At 43.9% G+C, this 20177-nt stretch overlaps 1 protein-coding gene across 1 annotated transcript in view; it reads right to left on the bottom strand.

Moving 5' to 3' along the window:
- Window positions 1-11889, bottom strand: part of HDAC4 (histone deacetylase 4) — a 72158-nt gene extending 60269 nt beyond the window's left edge. Inside the window, exons 1-7 of the mRNA XM_075318926.1 lie at window positions 11674-11889; window positions 11432-11582; window positions 10330-10444; window positions 6217-6338; window positions 1576-1707; window positions 1335-1444; window positions 744-860 (exon numbers count right to left, since the gene is read on the bottom strand). Coding sequence (XP_075175041.1) covers window positions 744-860; window positions 1335-1444; window positions 1576-1707; window positions 6217-6338; window positions 10330-10444; window positions 11432-11582; window positions 11674-11868 — 942 coding nt within the window. The 5' untranslated portion in view covers window positions 11869-11889. The remainder of the gene's footprint in view (window positions 1-743; window positions 861-1334; window positions 1445-1575; window positions 1708-6216; window positions 6339-10329; window positions 10445-11431; window positions 11583-11673) is intronic.
- Between the last annotated feature and the right edge of the window lie 8288 nt (window positions 11890-20177).

Raw genomic sequence — 20177 nt, 5'->3', positions numbered from 1 at the left:
GCGGCCACCACCACCGGGCTCTTATATACAGCATTCTAACATGCTGTATATAAGAGCCCAGGCCGGGAGTATAACATAAACACTTTACAATACTTACCCAACGGTCGCGCGGTGGACCTAATGGGAGTCTCCGTTGTCCGGTTCCCAGCGCCACATCTTCTGGCCATCTTTGATCTCCTTCTCTAACCGCGGTGCATGACGGGTCCGACGTCATCCACACTCGCCGGCATTCAGGTCCTGAGCAGGGTAGATCAAAAAGTATTGTAGTGCGCCTGCGCAGGACCGGTGAGTGTGTATGACATAGCCGCATAATGCACCCCGGCTTCAGAAAGAGGACGAAGATGGCCGAAAGAGGAGGTGCCAGCACCGGAGAACGGAGACGCCCATAAGGCCCACTGTGTGACCTTTCCCTTTAACCTTATCCCAAATCTGTGATGTAAGCTAACCCCTTGTGGTGGCTGGTAGCAGGTAGAATTTGATCATTTGATTCTGTGATGGGAAGGAAATTATTGGACATTCACTTTTAGGGTGTTTCCAGGGGGCAAATATGCAGCCATATTTTCACTAGTTTCTCTGGATTGGAGACCGGTTATATACTACAGTACCAAACATTGTGAATGAGATTTTATGCTATGGAGTAAATCTGCAGCACAAATTGGCAGACAATATATGTTCTTATAGGAAAATATTCTAAATCTGTATTTACGCCTATGTAACAAAAATCGAGAATATGTTTAACTTACATTGGCAGATCCACTAGCAGGCAGCCCAAGAGTGATATTGGGTAAAGATGGTGAGGTGTAGAGTGGCAGTTGGGTTACAGACCCGTCTCGGCTTGCCAGCCTGTGCACCAATGCTGCCTATAAAAGAAAAAAAAAAAAAAAAAAGTCAAAAGGGGTAAAAGGGGTATTCTCATCTCCAAGATCCTATCCCAATATGCAGTGCTAGTAATAATATTAGCAAATACCTCCAATTAGAAATGTAGTATAGTTCTCCTGATATAGCCATATCTCTTACCTCATGTGCAGGGCATTGCAGCTCAGGTATCCATGTTACTCATATTGACAGTAAGTTGCTTGTGGTCATAATCATGGAGACCCAAGCTGCAATACCCTGCACATGAGGTAAGAGACATGGCTATATTAGGGGGAACTGTACTAAATTTCTAATTGGAGGTATTGGCTAATATTATGATTACTACACCTACTACATATTGGGAGAGGATCTTGGCGATGGAAATACCCCTTTAACTAATTAAACTGCACATGTAGGACTTGGAAAAATAAGTCAATGACTTGGATGCAAGGGGGAAATTCTCTCTTTAGCCTAGATACCTCTGACTGAATGCCCAAAGGTCCAGCGATGCCGTTCTCAGTAGTGATGTTGCTTGAGCTGTTGTTGGGAGAGCTGGGGCCAGACCCCGGGGCACTGTTACACGCAGAATCTACGAGAAGACGCAAAACATAAACAGTCATTACAAAGTAGTGGATACAGCGCGATAAAAAGTCGGCATCCTCCATAATACATTACATAATAGTATAAAAGCCACGAGTGTAACAAGATGAACGCGCTCACCGGACACATCCAGGGGACGCTTTTTCAGCGTAGTGACGCCAGGACCATCTTTCCGTCTTAGCAGAGGGCTGCTCCTGCGCTCTGCCACCTTCTGTTTCAGTCTGGAGCGCAACTTCAAATTGGGTTCAGATGCTAAACAAAACAGCGGGCAGAGAAAACAAGAAGACGCAGTATGAGAATATATTTTAGCATCGGACCAATACCACTTTAAGGCCCTGTGCGCACAGTGCAGATTTTGATGCCTTTTGGTGCAGTTTGTTGTCCTAAATTGTATGCATTTTCTTCCCCAGTAAAGTCTATGAGAATTCATAAATACTGTGCGCACGTGACTTTTTTTTGCCTGCAGTTTTGGGTGCAGAAAAAAGCCGCATGTCTATTCTTTTTGCATTTTTCCATTGAACAGAGTGAAGAAACGAATGGGCAAAAACGCACCAAAACCGCATGCGTTTTTCGCTGAAGAAACTGCAGTGTGCACACATAGCCCTAAAGGGAAACTGTCACCAGATATTTAACACCTTATCTGTGAGAAGCATAAAATGGCAGTAGAGATCCTGATTCCAGCGATGTGTCACTTACTAGCAAAAACCTGGTGACAGATTCGCTTTAAAAGCCTTGCTTATTCCTGAATTCTAACATTGTGCATAGTTTAGAGGTTGGTGGGATCTTGGTTTAAGGCATATGGATGACCTGTATACAGGTTAGGTGATTAATAGGAGATTGGTGGTGGTCCGACACTTGGCACCCCCACCGATCAGCAAGTACTTGTTCCGGAGCTACGCTTTTGAATAGGAACTGTGATACAGTGCTCGACTACATGTAAAGTGTTTATGATGGGCAGCTACCAGAGCATATAAGAACATGGGGAGCAGAGTGCTGTGAAAAACTCCTGTAATTGAGTCCATGAGTGTAATATATCACCCATAGACCACAATATGTTAAAATTATAAAAGTCAGATTCATCACTCATTAAAGGGAATCGATCACCAGGGTTTTACTAACCAATATAAAAGCAGCATGATGTAGATGCTGATATCCTGATTCCAGCAATGTGTCACTTACTGAGCTGCTTGCTGCATTTTTTATAAAATCTGTTTTATCTTCTGCAGTTCTCAAAATGCTGAGCTCTGTATAACCCCACGCACACCACTGATTGGTGGCTTTCTGTGTGCATAGGCAGAAAGCTGCCTATCAGTGCTTGGGTTACACAGCACTCATTATGTAGGACTACCTGGCAGCAGATTTACTAGTCCTCTATTGATAATCTCCTGCTGATTAAACAATAATTTTATCAAACCTACAGCAAGCAGGCCAGTAAGTGACATCACTCGGATCAGGGTCTCAGCCCCTACATTCTACTGCTCTCAGATTAGGATGCAGGAGGGTCAGGATCAGCTGTGACATCACCTATTGTGATTGGGAGAGTCCTGTGTTATCACCTGTGCACAGAGGTGTTACCTGTGTTATTGTAATTCTCTCTGTGATGATAATGAGACTTCTGAAAAGTCAAGAACAGGAAGTGGGAGTATAAAAAAGCGCCAGTGTGAAAATTGCAACATTTCTAAAAACTTTTTCTTAATGTAGATTGTAATATGAAAACAAATATATATATTTAACCTAAGACTTAAAAAACAGGTCGTCTTCCGACGATACATTGTCTTTAAGAGATCGTATAATTTTCAGTCCATCTCCTGCACAGATCTTCTGTTTAGTCTTTTAAATGTGTATCATTACGTGTATTATACAATACTTTTTTTTTAGGTCACAGAGACTTTATCTCCATCACCGAGTCTTATTTTTAGGTACTTCGTTTTACGAGCAAGATACGAGGAAAGGCACTTTACAGGTCTGGGATATTTTTCGTCCTGTGCAGTAAAAATGCAGATAATTGGCTCCGATTGCATTAAGCAAGCAATGTTTTACTAGCACTAATAAGTAGACACATTGCTGTAAATCCAGGGAGTCCTCACACGTCTGAGCGTCCACCAACAAGCTGGAATTTAAGCATCCACATTAACTTCAATCGATGGATGCAATACTGGTGAAAGCTTCCGCTGGAACCCGGCGTAACCCACGGAACCAGCTCAGCCCATTGCCTGAGAAGACCACATCAAATAAATATACTATTGCCGCATTAATTATTTACAAGCATTCCTGTAACTACTTGTAAAGCACGCACAGGGAAATGGGAATGGAGGCTGTGGGCGGCGAGAAGAGGCAGAGACCAGGAAAATAACAAATGTATAAATATGGGAGTGATAGGAGTGAAAGGAATCAATGAGAGCAGTACTCAGAGGAGGAAAACACCATTACATATGTAATTAATGCACCAACCGTCTGCACCACACGCACAGCAACAGCATTATAAAGGTATGTGCACAATATCCACCAGTCACTCCACACGTGTACATAGCGGACCACTCAATCCTAGTATGTATATCATGTATATGGCCCAGAAAGAGAACAAGTATTATATACACAGTGCTCAGCATAAATGAGTACACCCCTTTGTTAAAGGGACCCAACCAGCAGGATTTTCATATATAAAGTAAAGCCAGTGCTATACTGGCGCTAGGATGCTGAAGGTAAGGGCCGTTTCACACATATGGCATTTCGCCAGATTACTGGATCCGGCACACTCTAATACAGTGTTAATACTGTACAATGGCATCGCGACAAGCTCCGGTTATATGCTTCGGTCACATGACTGCATATGACCGGAGGTTGCTGCAATGCCATTGTACTGTATTACACTGTACTGGAGTGTGCCAGATCCGGTAATCCGGTGAAATGCTGAATGTGTGAAACAGCCCTTAGCACAGCTTTTGTTCAGAGATTGGATGTTTTATTTCAGAAATATGTTCAAGTAAAGTTCCAGCAATGCACTGCTATTTGATTGACAGGTGCAACAGGAAGGAATTAAGTGGGTCAGGCCTTGCTATCTATACCCGCCCCTGTCTGCCTGTCTTCACTGTGTCGCCATCATAGACGCTAATTCCACTGCAGGCAGACAGGCAGACAGGTGCAGGAATAGGTATCATATACTATTTTCAAATATATATATATATATATATATATATATATATATATATATATATATACACATATATATATATATAAAACTACATATATGAGTATATTTTATTTTATTTAATTTATAGATATAGATATATATATATATACATACATACATACGTACATACATACATATACACACACACACACACACACAGATTTGACATGAGAACAACCAATCACTCTTTTGTCTTAAATCTTGAGGGGAGCATCTTCTCAGACTGTTTATAGTGAAATCATGTTCCTTCCACTTTCAGATTAGGCCACAACACTGATCACTGGACCCTTCAGTAGTTTCTGTAACCAATGCCATCAGTATGTTTTGCAGCAATCAGGTTGTGAGGGTCTTGCGATAGCTCACTTGTTGTTACCCGTCATGAGATGTTTCTTGTGTGGCACTTTGGTAATGAGACACCTTTTTATAGGCCATCAGTTGAATCAGCTGATATTATTTTACTAAAGTAAAAGTAGGTTTGCTTTATATTTACTGATATAATTAAGTCATGCCTCTCCATGGCTATTTGCACCTCTCTTTTTAGATGTTCAATATATTTTCACTGTGACATTTCTCATTATTACATATCACTATATTTATGGACATCTATGGTTTGATTTCTTTGCCTGTGTGGATTGGATGGGTTGTTACCGACATCTGGTGTGAATTTCATGTCAACAGGACCTTTAGTAATATATTTGTTTGGTAAATTGGTGAAGTGTTGAGTGTAGCAAAGCATTGACTCCTATACTATATATTTCAAAGACCCAGAAAACATACATAAGAATAATTTTATTTTATTAAAACTAAAAAATTAGAGAGATCCAAAAATAACTGGTATAGGTTAGCATACGTTTGGATGAAATTACTGGTTAAAAAGGGTAAAGAGACCAACAATGGTATGCACAAAGCCTGTTAAAGGGAACCTATCACCAGATTTGGTGACTATAAGCTGCAGCCACCACCAGTGGGCTCTTATATACAGTATCCTAACATGCTATATATTAGAGCCCAGGCCGCTGTGTATAACATAAAAATGACTTTATAATACTTACCTAAACGTTCGGTGTGGTGCAGATGGGTGTCTCCGTTCTCCGGGTGCAGCTCCTCATCTTTCGCCCATCTTTCTCCTCCTTCTTTTGAAGCCGGGGTGCATGACGCGTCCTACGTCATTGCACACAGGTGGGCATGGAGGTCCTGCACAGGCGCACTTTGATCTGCCCTGAGCAGGGCATATCAAAGTATTGTAGTGCGCACGAGCGGGACCTCAAATCCAGCGCGTGTGCAATGACGTAGGATGCGTCATGCACCCCGGCTTCAGAAGAAGGAGGATAAAGATGGCCGAAAGAGGAGGCGCCGCACATGAAGAACGGAGACACCCATCTGACACATCTGCACCGCACCAACCGTTTAGGTAAGTATTATAAAGTCATTTTTACGTTCTACACAGTGGCCTGTGCTCTTATATACAGCATGTCAGAATACTGTATATAAGAGCCCAGTAGTGGTGGCCGCAGCTTATAGGCCCCAAATCTGGTGACAGGTTTCCTTTAAGATCCTTCTTCTATTCTTACCTGTCTTTCGTAATGGAAAGTCATCCTTTGAGTCGTACATTCCAAGAACAGGATGGTGGTATGAGCCCGATACTCCACTTTGAGGGGGTGGACTCTGGTCCAGAGAACTATGTTGAGTCTTCCTGTAAAGATAGGACATGCAAAAGGTCAGAATTGGATGAAGAGCAAATGCAAAAGAGTAGGGACAGATTATGGTATAGACTAAAGGGGATTGTTCCAAGCCCCACTACCACAAAGTCATAAATACACATGGTCCCACTCAAACATTTCTCCATGGTGGGTCAGCTGAATCCTCTGCCCTAGCAGTATTTTTTAGACATTGTGTATAACACTGTATTGAGGCTGAGTGTAATTCCTTTATCTGGTTGTGATATAATACCAGTATGCAGTCTTTGTATAGAAAAGGTCACGCAATTTTCCAGAAAAGGTAGTAAAACCCCCCAATATTTACGGCCAATTTTGTGGCCAAAGAGGATTACATAATTAATTTTTATGCCATACTAGCTACACATGCACACATTTTTGTGAAGCAAAAAAGAAAAAAAAAAAAGAACAAACAAAACTTAAAAATACCCAATTTAAGCTTCAAAAATATAGCTAAAAATATACACAAATATATATTTACCATAAGTGTCAATGTAAAAGTGGAAAAATTATCACCAAGATCTAAACTTAATTGTATCTAAGATTAAATCACAGTCAAAGCAAATGTATACACATAGGAATAGTGGCAGCAGAGCTGAATATATAATATATATATATATATATACACAAGGGGCGATCCAAAAGTAATGATAACCAATAATAAACACAATGAATATATTAAAAAAAAAAAATTATATAATATATATTATACATACATACATACATACATACATACATATATATATATATATATATATATATATATATATATATATATATATATATATATATATATATACACACACACACACTTATAGTGGCAGCAGAGCTGAATGAATAGTGGCAGCAGAGCTGAATGAATAGTGGCAGCAGAGCTGAATGAATAGTGGCAGCAGAGCTGAATGAATAGTGGCAGCAGAGCTGAATGAATAGTGGCAGCAGAGCTGAATGAATAGTGGCAGCAGAGCTGAATGAATAGTGGCAGCAGAGCTGAATGAATAGTGGCAGCAGAGCTGAATGAAATGTTAGTTGCAGAGAAAGTAGGTTGTAAAGTTTAAGTTCTATTTTATTATCAGTCCAAGGGAGTGTTGTTAGAAATTCTTCTCTGGAGAGTGTACTTTTTTCTCTGCATGCTGCTGACCAATCATACGCAAGAAGTGTCATGCAGGGGAAAAAAAAAAAAAAAGAAAATAAAAGAGAAAATGCCCCCAGGAGGTTAGAAGAAGAGATTTAATGACAGAGCTCGCAGTCCTGATTGCTATACCTACTGTATAGAGAACAGCAGGGCTGAGTGTGATTACAAACACCTTTTTCAGCTTTCATCTCACAGCAGTGTGTGTGGGAGGAGGGAGGTACAGCTGAACCAACAGCAATGTGAGAGGAGAGCTGCATAGATGTTTGTAACCACAGTCCGCTCAGCTCTGCTCCCCCTCCACCCACACTGACTGCTGTGAGGTGAAAGCTGGAGGTGTAATCACACTAAAACTGGTGAAAGATTCTCTATGAGAATGCCCATATACCCAAGCCAAGCCTCTGATGCAAGTCGAAAATTTATAGTCTCAAGTGATGCCTTTTTCCATGTTGCCTATACTAGCTACCATGTATTGAAGCAGCATGCTGGCTTAGTATTAATTCGTAAGATTTTCCAAAGTCTTAGCTTCACCTAGGTATACCGATTTACCAAAATTCAAAGACACCCTGCCTGATGGTTTACGTAGTTTCCTATGAAACTGACCAAATTGTGCGAGAGAGAGTGCAGTATGACTTATTTCAGGTTTGGCAGCTTTTCTTTCTTATGTTGCTTGCTATTTATTTTATCATTTATTTCCATTAAATTAAAAACAAATTGTGAGAAGGGTGTCCAGCTGTGTGCCAACTCAACCCCTGAGGACCTGGGTTCAAACTTGCAGCTATCAGGTTAAATTGAAGGGGTTTGAGAGATTTGGTAATTTTGTTCCTAATGACGTGAATGAATGTGAAGGGTAGCTCAAACAGGACCTGTCACCATATTTTTCGGATTATAAAAAGACACACTTATAAGTTGAATATGGCTTGCCAAGGGGGCGATGGAGCAGGGTCACGGGAAGCCGGTAGCAGCACAAGTGGGACGATGCTGCGGACCTGGGCTGGGAGGAGTGGGTGTATTGGTGGCGCGAGGCAGGCGCCATTATCTCCCGGCAGCTGACGTAACTGTCTTCTAGAAGGTTGCGCATGTGCAGATTAATATCTGGCTTTCCGAGATTTTAACCTAAGCATGCACCGCCTCCATGCCATTTTTCAGAAGTCTGTCGCCAGGAGATCAATGGCATCTGACTCGTGCCGCCGTGACACACCCTCCTCCCAGCATCCGCTTGCTTCCTATGACTCCACACCCCTCCAGTAAGCTAAATTCGGCCTATAAGATGGACCATAAGACTACAAGATGTACCCCCATTTTAACATTAAAAATAATTTCCCCCCATTTTCCTCCTCTAAATCTGGGGTGCGTCTTATAATCCGAAAAACACGGTATTTTTTTTTTTTCTTTTCATAAACTGGTATAAATGCAACTGTCCTCCTGAGGCGAACATATGAAAAATCAGTCCGATTTTCATCCAGGAGAGTAGGATGAGTGAAATCCGTTTGGTATTCTATAGGTCATGAGGGTGTGCAATTTTTTTTTCTCACCTACCATCCATATGCCATCAGCATGCATTGGTTTTTTTATTCTCAGCGACTATTACACAATCATTTACAGAACTATTTACAGTGTTCTATGCTACAGAATTGTACTGTAGCCATAAAATTCAGGCGGCATATGGATGGTCCGGGTGTTATCTGTTTTTTTCTTGCACCCATTGACTCATAGAATCATAGAATGGTAGAGTTGGAAGGGACCTCAAGGGCCATCGGGTCCAACTCCCTGCGAGTGCAGGCTTTCTTAAATCATCCCAGCTATATGTTTATCCAGTTTCCGTCAGTTTCCATAGGGGGCGGAAGAAGTGAAACACATGACTATATATAAAGCAAGTCACCATAGGGGGCAGAAGAGGTGAAACTCATGACTATATACAGTGTAAGTCACCAGAGTGGCAGACTAGGTGAAATACATCACTATATAAAGAGCAAGTCACCAGAGGGGGCAGAAGAGGTGAAACTCATGACTATATACAGTGTAAGTCACCAGAGGGGCAGACTAGGTGAAATACATCACTATATAAAGAGCGAGTCACCAGAGGGGGCAGAAGAGGTGAAACACATGACTATATACATAGAGAGGCTCTAGAGGGGGCAGACTAGGCGAAATACATCACTATATAAAGAGCGAGTCACCAGAGGGGGCAGAAGAGGTGAAACACATGACTATATACAGAGAGTCACCAGAGGGGACAGGAGAGGTGAAACACTGCAATATATACAGAGTGAGTCACCAGAGGGGGCAGAAGAGGTGTAGGAAAGACACTCCCTTCACCCCTCCTGTCTCCTGCCCTTGTACTCCCTTGTATTGGCGAGTCTCGCCTCCACTCGCAGCAATCGCTGATCTGCTCTGCCTCACTGACTAACATTCTGAGTTCCGAGTACAAAGCGATATTTGTTTTCCATTGCACTGATCCAATTCATATGCTTGTGTGAGCGAGGCCGGAGTCTGGTGTTTTAGGGGGTTTTTTTGTTGCGGTGTATCCATTCCAGAGATATGGTCCCTTCGTCATTGTATGTGTTCTTGTTAGCTAACTGGGCGTGGTCCTCAGCTCTTCTCTATGGTGGTGTTCAAGAAGACCACACCCTCTTGGAAAACAACTTAGATTTTTGTACAGGCAATAGAGGGCCATATCTCAAAAATGGTGAAAAAAAACCAAAACAAAACAAAAACCCGCCAAAAATAAACCACCACCACCAGATTATACAGAACAGCAGCATTTACAGCAGATAATGCCATTACAAATCACTAGCATATGACACGTCTGCTTTAATAAAATTCCTATCTCTTACCAAAAGCGAGGATCACTGGACATACAGTGATTTAGGCTTCGGTGCGCAAGAGCCTTCTTCTTATTCAGGACAAATTCCTGCAACTTCATTTTGACTTCAGTGCTCGCAACTGCACCTGCAAATAAGATGTAAGAACCAAAACGTAAACCCCAAGAAACAAAGAAGCACAAACAGATCAGGCATAAGAAGAGAAGTAATGTGCACAAACAGATAAAGCATGCAAACAGTAAGGAACAAGTAACTTAAAAAGCCAAACTGTTTACACTTACAAGCGCTTTCTATAAGCCTTGTTACCGCCTATGGTTTGGAGGCGGATTCTCCCCCACTATGAGAGAAGAAACACCAACAGGCAGGGACTCTTGTTGTGACGGATGAGACCCATCCATATAGACAGCCATTCAAGTTAAAGAGGCTGTCCCCTACTAATACACTGATGGTCTATCCTTAGGATAGGTCATGATGTCTGATCAGCCGGGGTCTGACACCTGGCCATCTGTTCTCAGTTCCGGTGGCAGGAGCAGGTGGCTGGAAATGCTCAGTTCCGGAGCTGCTCCGTCTTCTGATAGTGGCCGCAGCCGGGTACTGCACATCTGCCTTCTATACAGATCAATAGGAGGCAAATGTGCAGTACCCGGCCATGGCAACTATCAGAAGACTGAGCAGCCCAGAACTGAGAATTTACGGTTGCCTGCTGCAGCCAGCGGTACAGAGAACAGTTGATTGGCGGGGGTGCGGGGTGTCGGACCCCGGCCGATCAGACAATGATGACCTATCCTAAGGCTAGACCATCAATGAAAGTAGTGGACAACCTCCTTAAGGGCCGCACGTAGTTCTACATTTCAACTTTAGCCGATTCTAGTAAATGGTCAACTATCTTCCCTGCGTTGCAGGGGTGTTGGCAGCCTGCTAGTGGGGCAACATGATCTTATTTTATGATGGCCACTTCAGTTCTCTCTGAGTGTAGATACAATCAATTAATGACGTTTTTGCATTTCGTCTATTTTTAGCTATTTAACTTCTATAGCCAATATAGAAACTGCCTGTGTCTGCGATTTCCTGCAGCCGTTGTGCATCTGAAAACATCAATCTGTCCCGCACTCACTTTCTTTTCCCTTTTCTTTATTCTTCAGCTGCATTAGTTTTTGTTCCCGTTGCTGTTTTTCCATCTCCTGTTCCTGCCGGTGTTGCTCCAGTTTTCTCTGGTGTTCCAGAAGCTCCTGCTGATGTTTCATGGCAAGAAGCTCTTGTTGCTGCTGTTAAGTGACACCCCCCAATCAGGTTAGTGACAAGTCAGTATCATCAGAAGCCTCTCAGGAGGACACTGATCGATTAGCCATCTCTTACCTTTACATGCTCATGTAATTGGGCCTCATGTTGTCTGGACAACTGCTCGTGTTGCCTCTGAAATTCGGCTATAAGAAGCTGCCGCTGGATTTGCTGCTTCTGCTTCAGTGCCAGTAGTTCTTGCTGCAGCTGCTGCTCCCTCCCGGTGCCCTCGGACCCCGAGATGGCATACTGGGGATCCAGTCGGAGGTCCATAGGTAGCGTGCCGGAAGCCACTTGGAGTGGCAGTGCAGCACTTACATCAACTATGGAGGCAAAAAAACAAAACAAAAAACAAAAACACCTTAGTATATTTTAGTCCAAAAAGCAAGAATTGGATACCATGACACCCTCAAGAACATGAACAAAAACTTCTCTACGCTCAAGATTTTTAAAACATATCCAAATAATCCAATCTATTTTAACAGTTTAGTCTTAGGGTCCCGTTATACGTAGAGACATTCCAGCGATCCCTACAACGATACGACCTGGTCAGGATCGCTGGTACGTCGCTACATGGTCGTTAGTGAGCTGGAAAAAAGGCAAATCTAATTAACGACACAGCAACGATACGGAGATGTGTATAACGACCTCGGCGGTCGTTGAGACCCTGTCACACAGACTCAGACCTTGATAGAGGCGTAGTGTTTCCACCCAACGAGGTCGCTAGTCGTTATGGCGTGAAACACAGTGATGCATGCTGCCCAGTGGGACACCAATGATAAAAAATGAACCACGATGTTCAGTTACGATCGGCGATATCGCAGCAGGGGTCGGTCACTGCTATGTGTCACACGTAGCGAGATCGCTGCTGCGTCACAAAACCTGTGACGTTTCAGCGATCTTGCTAACGACATCGCTATGTGTAACGGGGCCTTTAGACTCCAGAAGACTAGGATCTTTCACGAGTCTACAACCCAAAGCTCTAGCTAAAACATCCAAGTTGTAGCCCATTGTTTGACATAGGCTGTGGTGCCATGTACATGGTTTCCCTGTATAAAGAACATGGCATATACTATAATGGAGGTCCGTAGCGTGCCGGAAGCAGTGGAAGTGCAACAGTCACATCAACTAAGGAGGCAAAAAAGAATTTCTTTTATACTTTAGGCCAAAAAGCACTAATTGGAGACCATGACACCCTCAAGGACATCAACAATATTTTTTAAAACATATCCAAATAATCCAATCTATTTAAGCAGTTTAGTCTTGGACTCCCAAAGACCAAGATCTTTCACAAGTCTAAAACTCAAAGCTATAGCTAAAACATCCAAGTTGCAGGTCTTTGTTAGAAGTTGGCAGTGGCGCCACGTACATTGTTTCCCTGTATAACGAACATAGCATATGCAATAATGAAGGTCCATAGGTAGAATGCTGGAAGCCACTTGGGAGGGGCAGTGCAGCACTTATATCAACTAAGGAGGCCAAAAAAGAACAACTTTGGATATTTTAGGCCAAAAATCCCTTTTTGGAGACCAGGACACCATGAAGAATATGAACAAACAATTCTGACCACCACAAATGTTTAAATATATCCAAATAATACAATCTACTTTAACAGTTTAGTCTTAAGGCCGCTTTACACGCTATGGTATCGCTAAAGGGATGTCGTTGGGGTCACGGAATTAGTGACACACATCCGGCCGCTTTAGCGATGTCGTTGCGTGTGACACTTACGTGCAATTGAAAAAGGTCGCAAAATCGTTCAAAATCGTTAATCGGTGACATGCTCCCCTATTCCCAATTATCGTTGCTGCTGCAGGTACGATGTAGTTCGTCGTTCCTGCGGCAGCACACATCGCTATGTGCGACACCGCAGGAACGAGGAACATCTCGTTACCTGCGGCCGCCGGCAATGTGGAAGGAAGGAGGTGGGCGGGATGTTATGTCCCGCTCATCTCCGCCCCTCCGCTTCTATTGGGCGGCCGCTTAGTGACATTGCAATGACGCCGAACGAACCGCCCCCTTGGAAAGGAGGCGGTTCGCCGGTCACAGCGGCGTCGCTAGGCAGGTATTATTATTATAGCGCCATTTATTCCATGGCGCTTTACAAGTGAAAGAGGGTATACGTACAACAATCATTAACAGTACAAAACAGACTGGTATAGGAGGAGAGAGGACCCTGCCCGCGAGGGCTCACAGTCTACAGGGAATGGGTGATGGTACAATAGGTATGTAGTGTGACGGGTCCGAGCGATTTTGTGTGCCACAGGCAGCAATTCGCCCGTGACGAACAAACGATGGGGGCGGGTACGCTCGCTAGCGAGATCGCAGCGTGTAAAGCGGCCTTTAGACTCTCGAAGACTAGAATCTTTCATGAGTCTAAAACCCAAAGCTCCAGCTAAAACATCCAAGTTGTAGGCCTTTGTTAGAAGTTGGCTATGGTTCCACCTACATTGTTTCCCTGTATAAAGAACATGGCATGCACAATAATGGATCACATTTAACGCAAAGCTAAAAACATGGGAAAAAAAACAAAACGACCCAATGAAAAACAAGATATAATGAAATGAAATTGTATTTGTCACAAGATTTCTGCTCTTGGTGCCAAACTGATGATTGCAGAGTGTCTGTTATCTGCAGGATGCCAGGAGCAACGGTTTGGGTCTTTTGGCAGAAAAAGTGTTAACAAGAGGAAATGAAGCCATTGCAGCATGCTGTCCATGTGGAGGATGAGATCAAAGCTGGAAGCTCTGCTATATGCAAGGAGAAAGTTCATAAAATTATAGGCATTGTAAGGGCACGCAGCTGCATAGATGTGATGCACAATTAGAAAGCATTGTGTTCAGCGGTGGATGCGTCACTTGTGACTCTTGTCCACCAAGCACCCCGAAGAGTAAACTTGTTAGAAAGAGTTGACAGGAAGGCGGGGGAGGGTCAGGCGTGTCAGAGAGGGGACTTTGACACTGAGCCCTCCTGAAAACAAAGCCAGCTTCTCTTTTTCCCAGGGGGAGCTCCCCCAGCTCCCAGTCCCCAAGCTGCTCTGTTGGGTTTATCTCCCGAGGCTTACGAAAGTAGTCAGTGTGGTGACGTTAACAGACACACAAAGAATGTATTCAGCATAGCGAGGGAGCCTTCCGCGCTGTGCCATTATAATAGGGCACATTTCCCCGCACCAACTCTTCCCACAATCCAGGACACAGTGGCCTCTGAAGGAAGGATGCTGATGTAGTTGGTGGTTAGAGAATGACAAACATGGTGAAAATAAGGACTGAATGGAGACAAAATGTCACTTCTAAAACCAAATGACCCAATACCATACAAAAGTATGGGGGCTGCACCGCTTTACCCAAGGCAACAATGTGCAACTGGAAAATACTCACAAAATCTGCACAAAACAGACCTCAGAACATGGAAAAACCTGCAGTCAGACAATATTTTAAAGATTTCGGCTGCCTTTGCACATGCAGTTTTTGTGGCTGTTTTTGGTGCAGTTTTGTAGCCAACCATCATTGAACAAAAAAGATCTATCAGTCTTTGCTTTATATTTTTCGGTCATGTTGGATTCACTCTTCGTTTTGCATTTAAAAAACAAGGATTGGAAATTGCAACCAAAGCTGTATGCACTTTCAGCCTTAACCATATATCACAGATTCTCAAACTTCCCGTTAATTTGCCACAAGACTATTTTTGTTTCATGCAAGAATGATCGGATTTCTAGACTGGCCGTACACATTACATGAATGTTGGTTGAAGTCTGTGATTTCAGCAGAACCAGCCAAATATCTGTGTCTACATGTAAAGTCCCAAAGCACCAGGGTTGGTTGGAAATAAGAGCCACCATGTTGGATTTCAACACGTCCATTGGTTTTGCTTTTGAGCATACTACCCCGCTCCATAACAAGATATCGTGCAGCGAGACAAGCCATGCGGTCACTATTGACACATCAAACGTTTGCCCAACAGTTATCTGAAGGGTAAGAACAATTTTAGGGTGACTTGTTCAGTGTAGATTTGTAGCCCCTAATGGTGGAGCAGTTAGGACTTGGAGAAAGAAGAAACCCACCAAGTATCTCGCTGTTGTATCCTAAAGTGATATGGGGAAGTTGGCACCCTCACCTTTCCTCCATCAGATAATCTTCTGATGTACAATCAATCGTACCTTAAACACATCATGAAAGAGGCACCAAATATTATACATCATTCTGCTCTGGTTAAGGACATTTTTCAAAACCGAATATGAAGTTATTAGTTAACCTTATGATCAAAGTGTGTAGGGCCATTGCAACGTCATGGAGACCTCTCCAGAAGGTTAAGGGGTACTTTGCACGCTGCGACATCGCTAGCCGTTGCTTGCGATGCAGGGCGTGATAGTACCCGTCCCCGCCCGCCTCCTTCCTAAGGGGGCGGGTCGTGCGGCGTTACAGCGACGTCACACAGCAGGCGGCCAATAGAAGCGGAGGGGCGGAGATGGGAGGGACGTAAACATCCCGCCCACCTCCTTTTTTCCGCATAGCCAGGGGAGGCAGGTAAGGAGATGTTCCTCGCTCCTGCGGCTTCACATACAGCGATGTGTGCTGCCGCAGGAACGAGGAACAACATCGTATCTCCTATTGGTGCGACATTATGAAAATGTTGGATGCTACACAGACCACAGATTTACGACACTTTTGCGATCGTTTATCGACGCATCTAGGCTTTACACGTTGCGACGTCGTTACTGGCGCCAGATGTGCGTCACGTTCTATTTGACCCCGACGATATTGCAGTAGCGATGTTGCAGCATGCAAAGTACCCCTAATACTCTATTATGTGTAACACCACGACAGTGTCAGCATGGGAAGTGACCCAAGTGATCAATGGCACCCATGGAAACCCCCCCCACCCTACAAGATACTGCACTACAGCAATAATGGCACCAAGTCGTTTGTAATTTAGCAGTAGGCTGCAACTTAAGTCCCTCTTATTTGCTTTCTGCTTGTTGTTTGAGACCACACTGAAAGGTGAGTTTTTGAGGTCAGTTCACTAAGTGTGTGTACAAGGTGATGTGGTGAAGAGCACAGGGGGCTTGTTGGACAACTATTTGGCTTTGTGGAGGCAGTGGCCTTTATGTAGAGCTACACTTAAAGGGAACCAGTCATCAGATTTTGCCCGTATAAGCTGCGGTCACCACCAGTGATCTCTTATGTACAGCATTCTAGAATACGGTGTATAGGAGCCCAGGCCGCACTGTAGAACGTAAAACTCACTTTTATAATACTCATCTAGTGGGGCGGTCCGGTCCGATGAGTGTCGCTGCTCTCCGATCCGGCGCCTCCTCTCTGCGGCGATCGTCGTCCTCCTTCTACCCAGCCGAGTATGAATGACGTGTCCTTAGTCATCCACACAGGCCAGCATTGTGGTCCTCTGTAGGCACACTTTGATCTGCCTTGCTGAGGGCAGAGCAAACTACTGAAATGCGCAGGTGCGAGGAAAGGTTAAAGACCAACAGCGCATGCGCACTACAATACTTTGATCTGCCCTCAGCAGGGCAGAGACCAGTGCGCCTGCACAGGATACGTCATCCATACATACAGCTGGGTAGAAGGATGACGGTGATCGCCGCAGAGGAGAGGCGCCGGACAAGAGAGCAGCGACACCCAACAGACCGGACCGCCCCTCTAGGTGAGTATTATTAAACTGTTTTTTATGTTCTACAGCGTGACCTGGGCTCTTATATACAGCATTCTCTACTGCTGTATATAAGAGCTCACTGATGGTGGCTGCAACTTATAGTCGCCAAATCTGGTGACAGGTTTTCTTTAATTGAGCAGGAACCTGCTTAAAGAGAGGTCACAGTAACATGACAGTTGGATTATACATTTTGATAAAAAATGTTAACCAAGAACCACGCTAATTTTTGAAAAATCTTCCCCTATGATAAGCGACAGATGCTGCATGACCCCTAGCAGGTAATCTGGTTTTTGCAGGGCAGAAAAAGCAAAAAAAGTGTTATAATTTTCACAATAGAAACCCTAGAAAGACACTAAATTTTGCCAGAGTAAAAATACTATACTTAAAAGATCTATGGCATGCAATCATTAGTAGAAATATAATCACAGTAAAAGCCAGACTGTGGGGTTATTTCCGTCAGAGAAAGGCTGCGAGCTCAACCTGTTGTCACCGTATTGGTGTCATCGGAAGCTCATTCATGTCCCCGAAGCAGCCGCCCACTCCAGCCTGTCTTCTGCTTCCCTCATTAGACAGGATAACGTGTTCCAAAGATGCTCCGTATGGTGCCGCACGCCTCCGTCGGCAGGAAGGTGACTCACCACAGCTCCGCAGGTGAATCACACACCCTGGAGACGGTCACAGATATCATGCTATCAGGAGCCGCTCCTGTAGCGAGACGCATCCAAACCCATGGATGAAGCCTGGATTAGAGAATATTTCTCAGCTGCAATGAAAAGGGACGAAAACCTCTCATGATCTTCTACAGAAAGTCACAAATTGCTTCACCGCCAGGCGAGAAAAGCATCAATTTAGGTGGCAGTTAGAGATACAAGGTCAAGCTTGTGGATAAGTGGTGCCAAGTGATAACACTACGTAATGCCGAATATATGTATCATCGGCGTAGGCCAAGACACCGTCCACTGGCATACTTATTCACTCGGCAGCCGCTCCTTAACAAATTCTTTTAAGGTGTCAGAAGATAAAGGTCTGGGCGCTAGGGTCACCACAGATGATATAGGGGACCACTTTTGCCGCAATGATTTCCCTACCTCAAAGCTAACGCCATCAGTGTCTCTACGGCGAGAGGAAGGCTCGTCAGGGGCTATACAATAACGGACAAAGGGCAAAAAAATAGCATAAAATAAACAATAATCCCATGGTCAACGCTGCGGTGGTCTCGGATGGTCCAGCAGCGATGACAGCGATCACTTATGTGAGTGAGGCAGGTAATCGCTGACTACATGTGCCGTAGATGCCAGCATCTCAGTGATCATGTGAGTGACATACATATCGTGCCCCCATTCCAAGAATGATGCAGACCACCAAGGGTAAGGGGTTTATTTTTTTTCTCTTTTTGCTTCAAGGCAACTATATTTAATCTTAGACCACCGATGTAAAAATAATATTTCATCAGAATGTAATACATTGTTTAAATTTGGTTTTTGGATTAAAAAGTGTATCCGAGACAAAAAAAAAAAAGGGGGTTTTTTTGCAGCTGCCATAAAGAAAATAGCAGCAAAATACTAACTCAGACTTCAGACTATTTGTTTTTATAGAAGAGTTATTGGAGAATGCTCTACTACGGGGGGATTAATTTTCCCAAGGGGCCACAGGAGAGACCAAGCATGTTGTGGAGGGCAGAATACAGAGGTTGAAATTAATTCTGATGAATATTAATAAACATATATTATTTTATATTAATATTAATTGTATCATTTACAATAACTATGCAGACATCCCACTATATACCATAAGAGCCCTCACAGAGCCCCCTATGTACAGTATGAGCCTCCACATCACCTCCTATATAATGTATGAGCCTCCACATAGCCCACTATACAGTATACCATACGAGCCCACACATAGTGCCCGTGTAAACAGGGCGAGACCCAACATAGCCTCTCTATATACAATAAACAGCCACATAGCCCTTTAGTATACAGCGAGCACCCACATAACTTATGTACAGTATGAGCCCCCACAGAGCCTCTTTATATACAGTATGTGGACCCAGATAACCTCCTAAATACAGCATGAACCTCCACATAGCCTCCTATGCAGTGTGAGCCGTGAGATAGCCTCATTTATATATTATGAGCCCCACATAGTCCCCTATACACATTATGAGCCCAAGTAGCTTCCTATATACAGTGAGTTCCCACATAACCCATCTGTATGCAGTGGAACCCCAAAACCTCCCTATAGACAGTATAAACCCCCACATAGCCTTTTTCTATATAGTAAGAGCCCCACATAGCCTCCTAGACACAGTATGAGCCCCACATAGCCTCCTATACACAGTATGAGCCCCACATAGCCTCCTATACACAGTATGAGCCCCACATAGCCTCCTATACACAGTATGAGCCCCACATAGCCTCCTATACACAGTATGAGCCCCACATAGCCTCCTATACACAGTATGAGCCCCACATAGCCTCCTATGGACAGTATGAGCCCCACATAGCCTCCTATGGACAGTATGAGCCCCACATAGCCTCCTATGGACAGTATGAGCCCCACATAGCCTCCTAGACACAGTATGAGCCCCACATAGCCTCCTATACACAGTATGAGCCCCACATAGCCTCCTATACACAGTATGAGCCCCACATAGCCTCCTAGACACAGTATGAGCCCCACATAGCCTCCTATACACAGTATGAGCCCCACATAGCCTCCTATACACAGTATGAGCCCCACATAGCCTCCTATACACAGTATGAGCCCCACATAGCCTCCTATACACAGTATGAGCCCCACATAGCCTCCTATACACAGTATGAGCCCCACATAGCCTCCTATGGACAGTATGAGCCCCACATAGCCTCCTATGGACAGTATGAGCCCCACATAGCCTCCTATACACAGTATGA

The sequence above is a fragment of the Anomaloglossus baeobatrachus genome, chromosome 7 (genome assembly GCF_048569485.1).
Source record: "Anomaloglossus baeobatrachus isolate aAnoBae1 chromosome 7, aAnoBae1.hap1, whole genome shotgun sequence".
NCBI lineage: Eukaryota > Metazoa > Chordata > Amphibia > Anura > Aromobatidae > Anomaloglossus > Anomaloglossus baeobatrachus.
The sequence above is the reverse complement of the archived record's forward strand: the minus strand, read 5'-3'. Positions and strand labels throughout refer to the sequence as shown.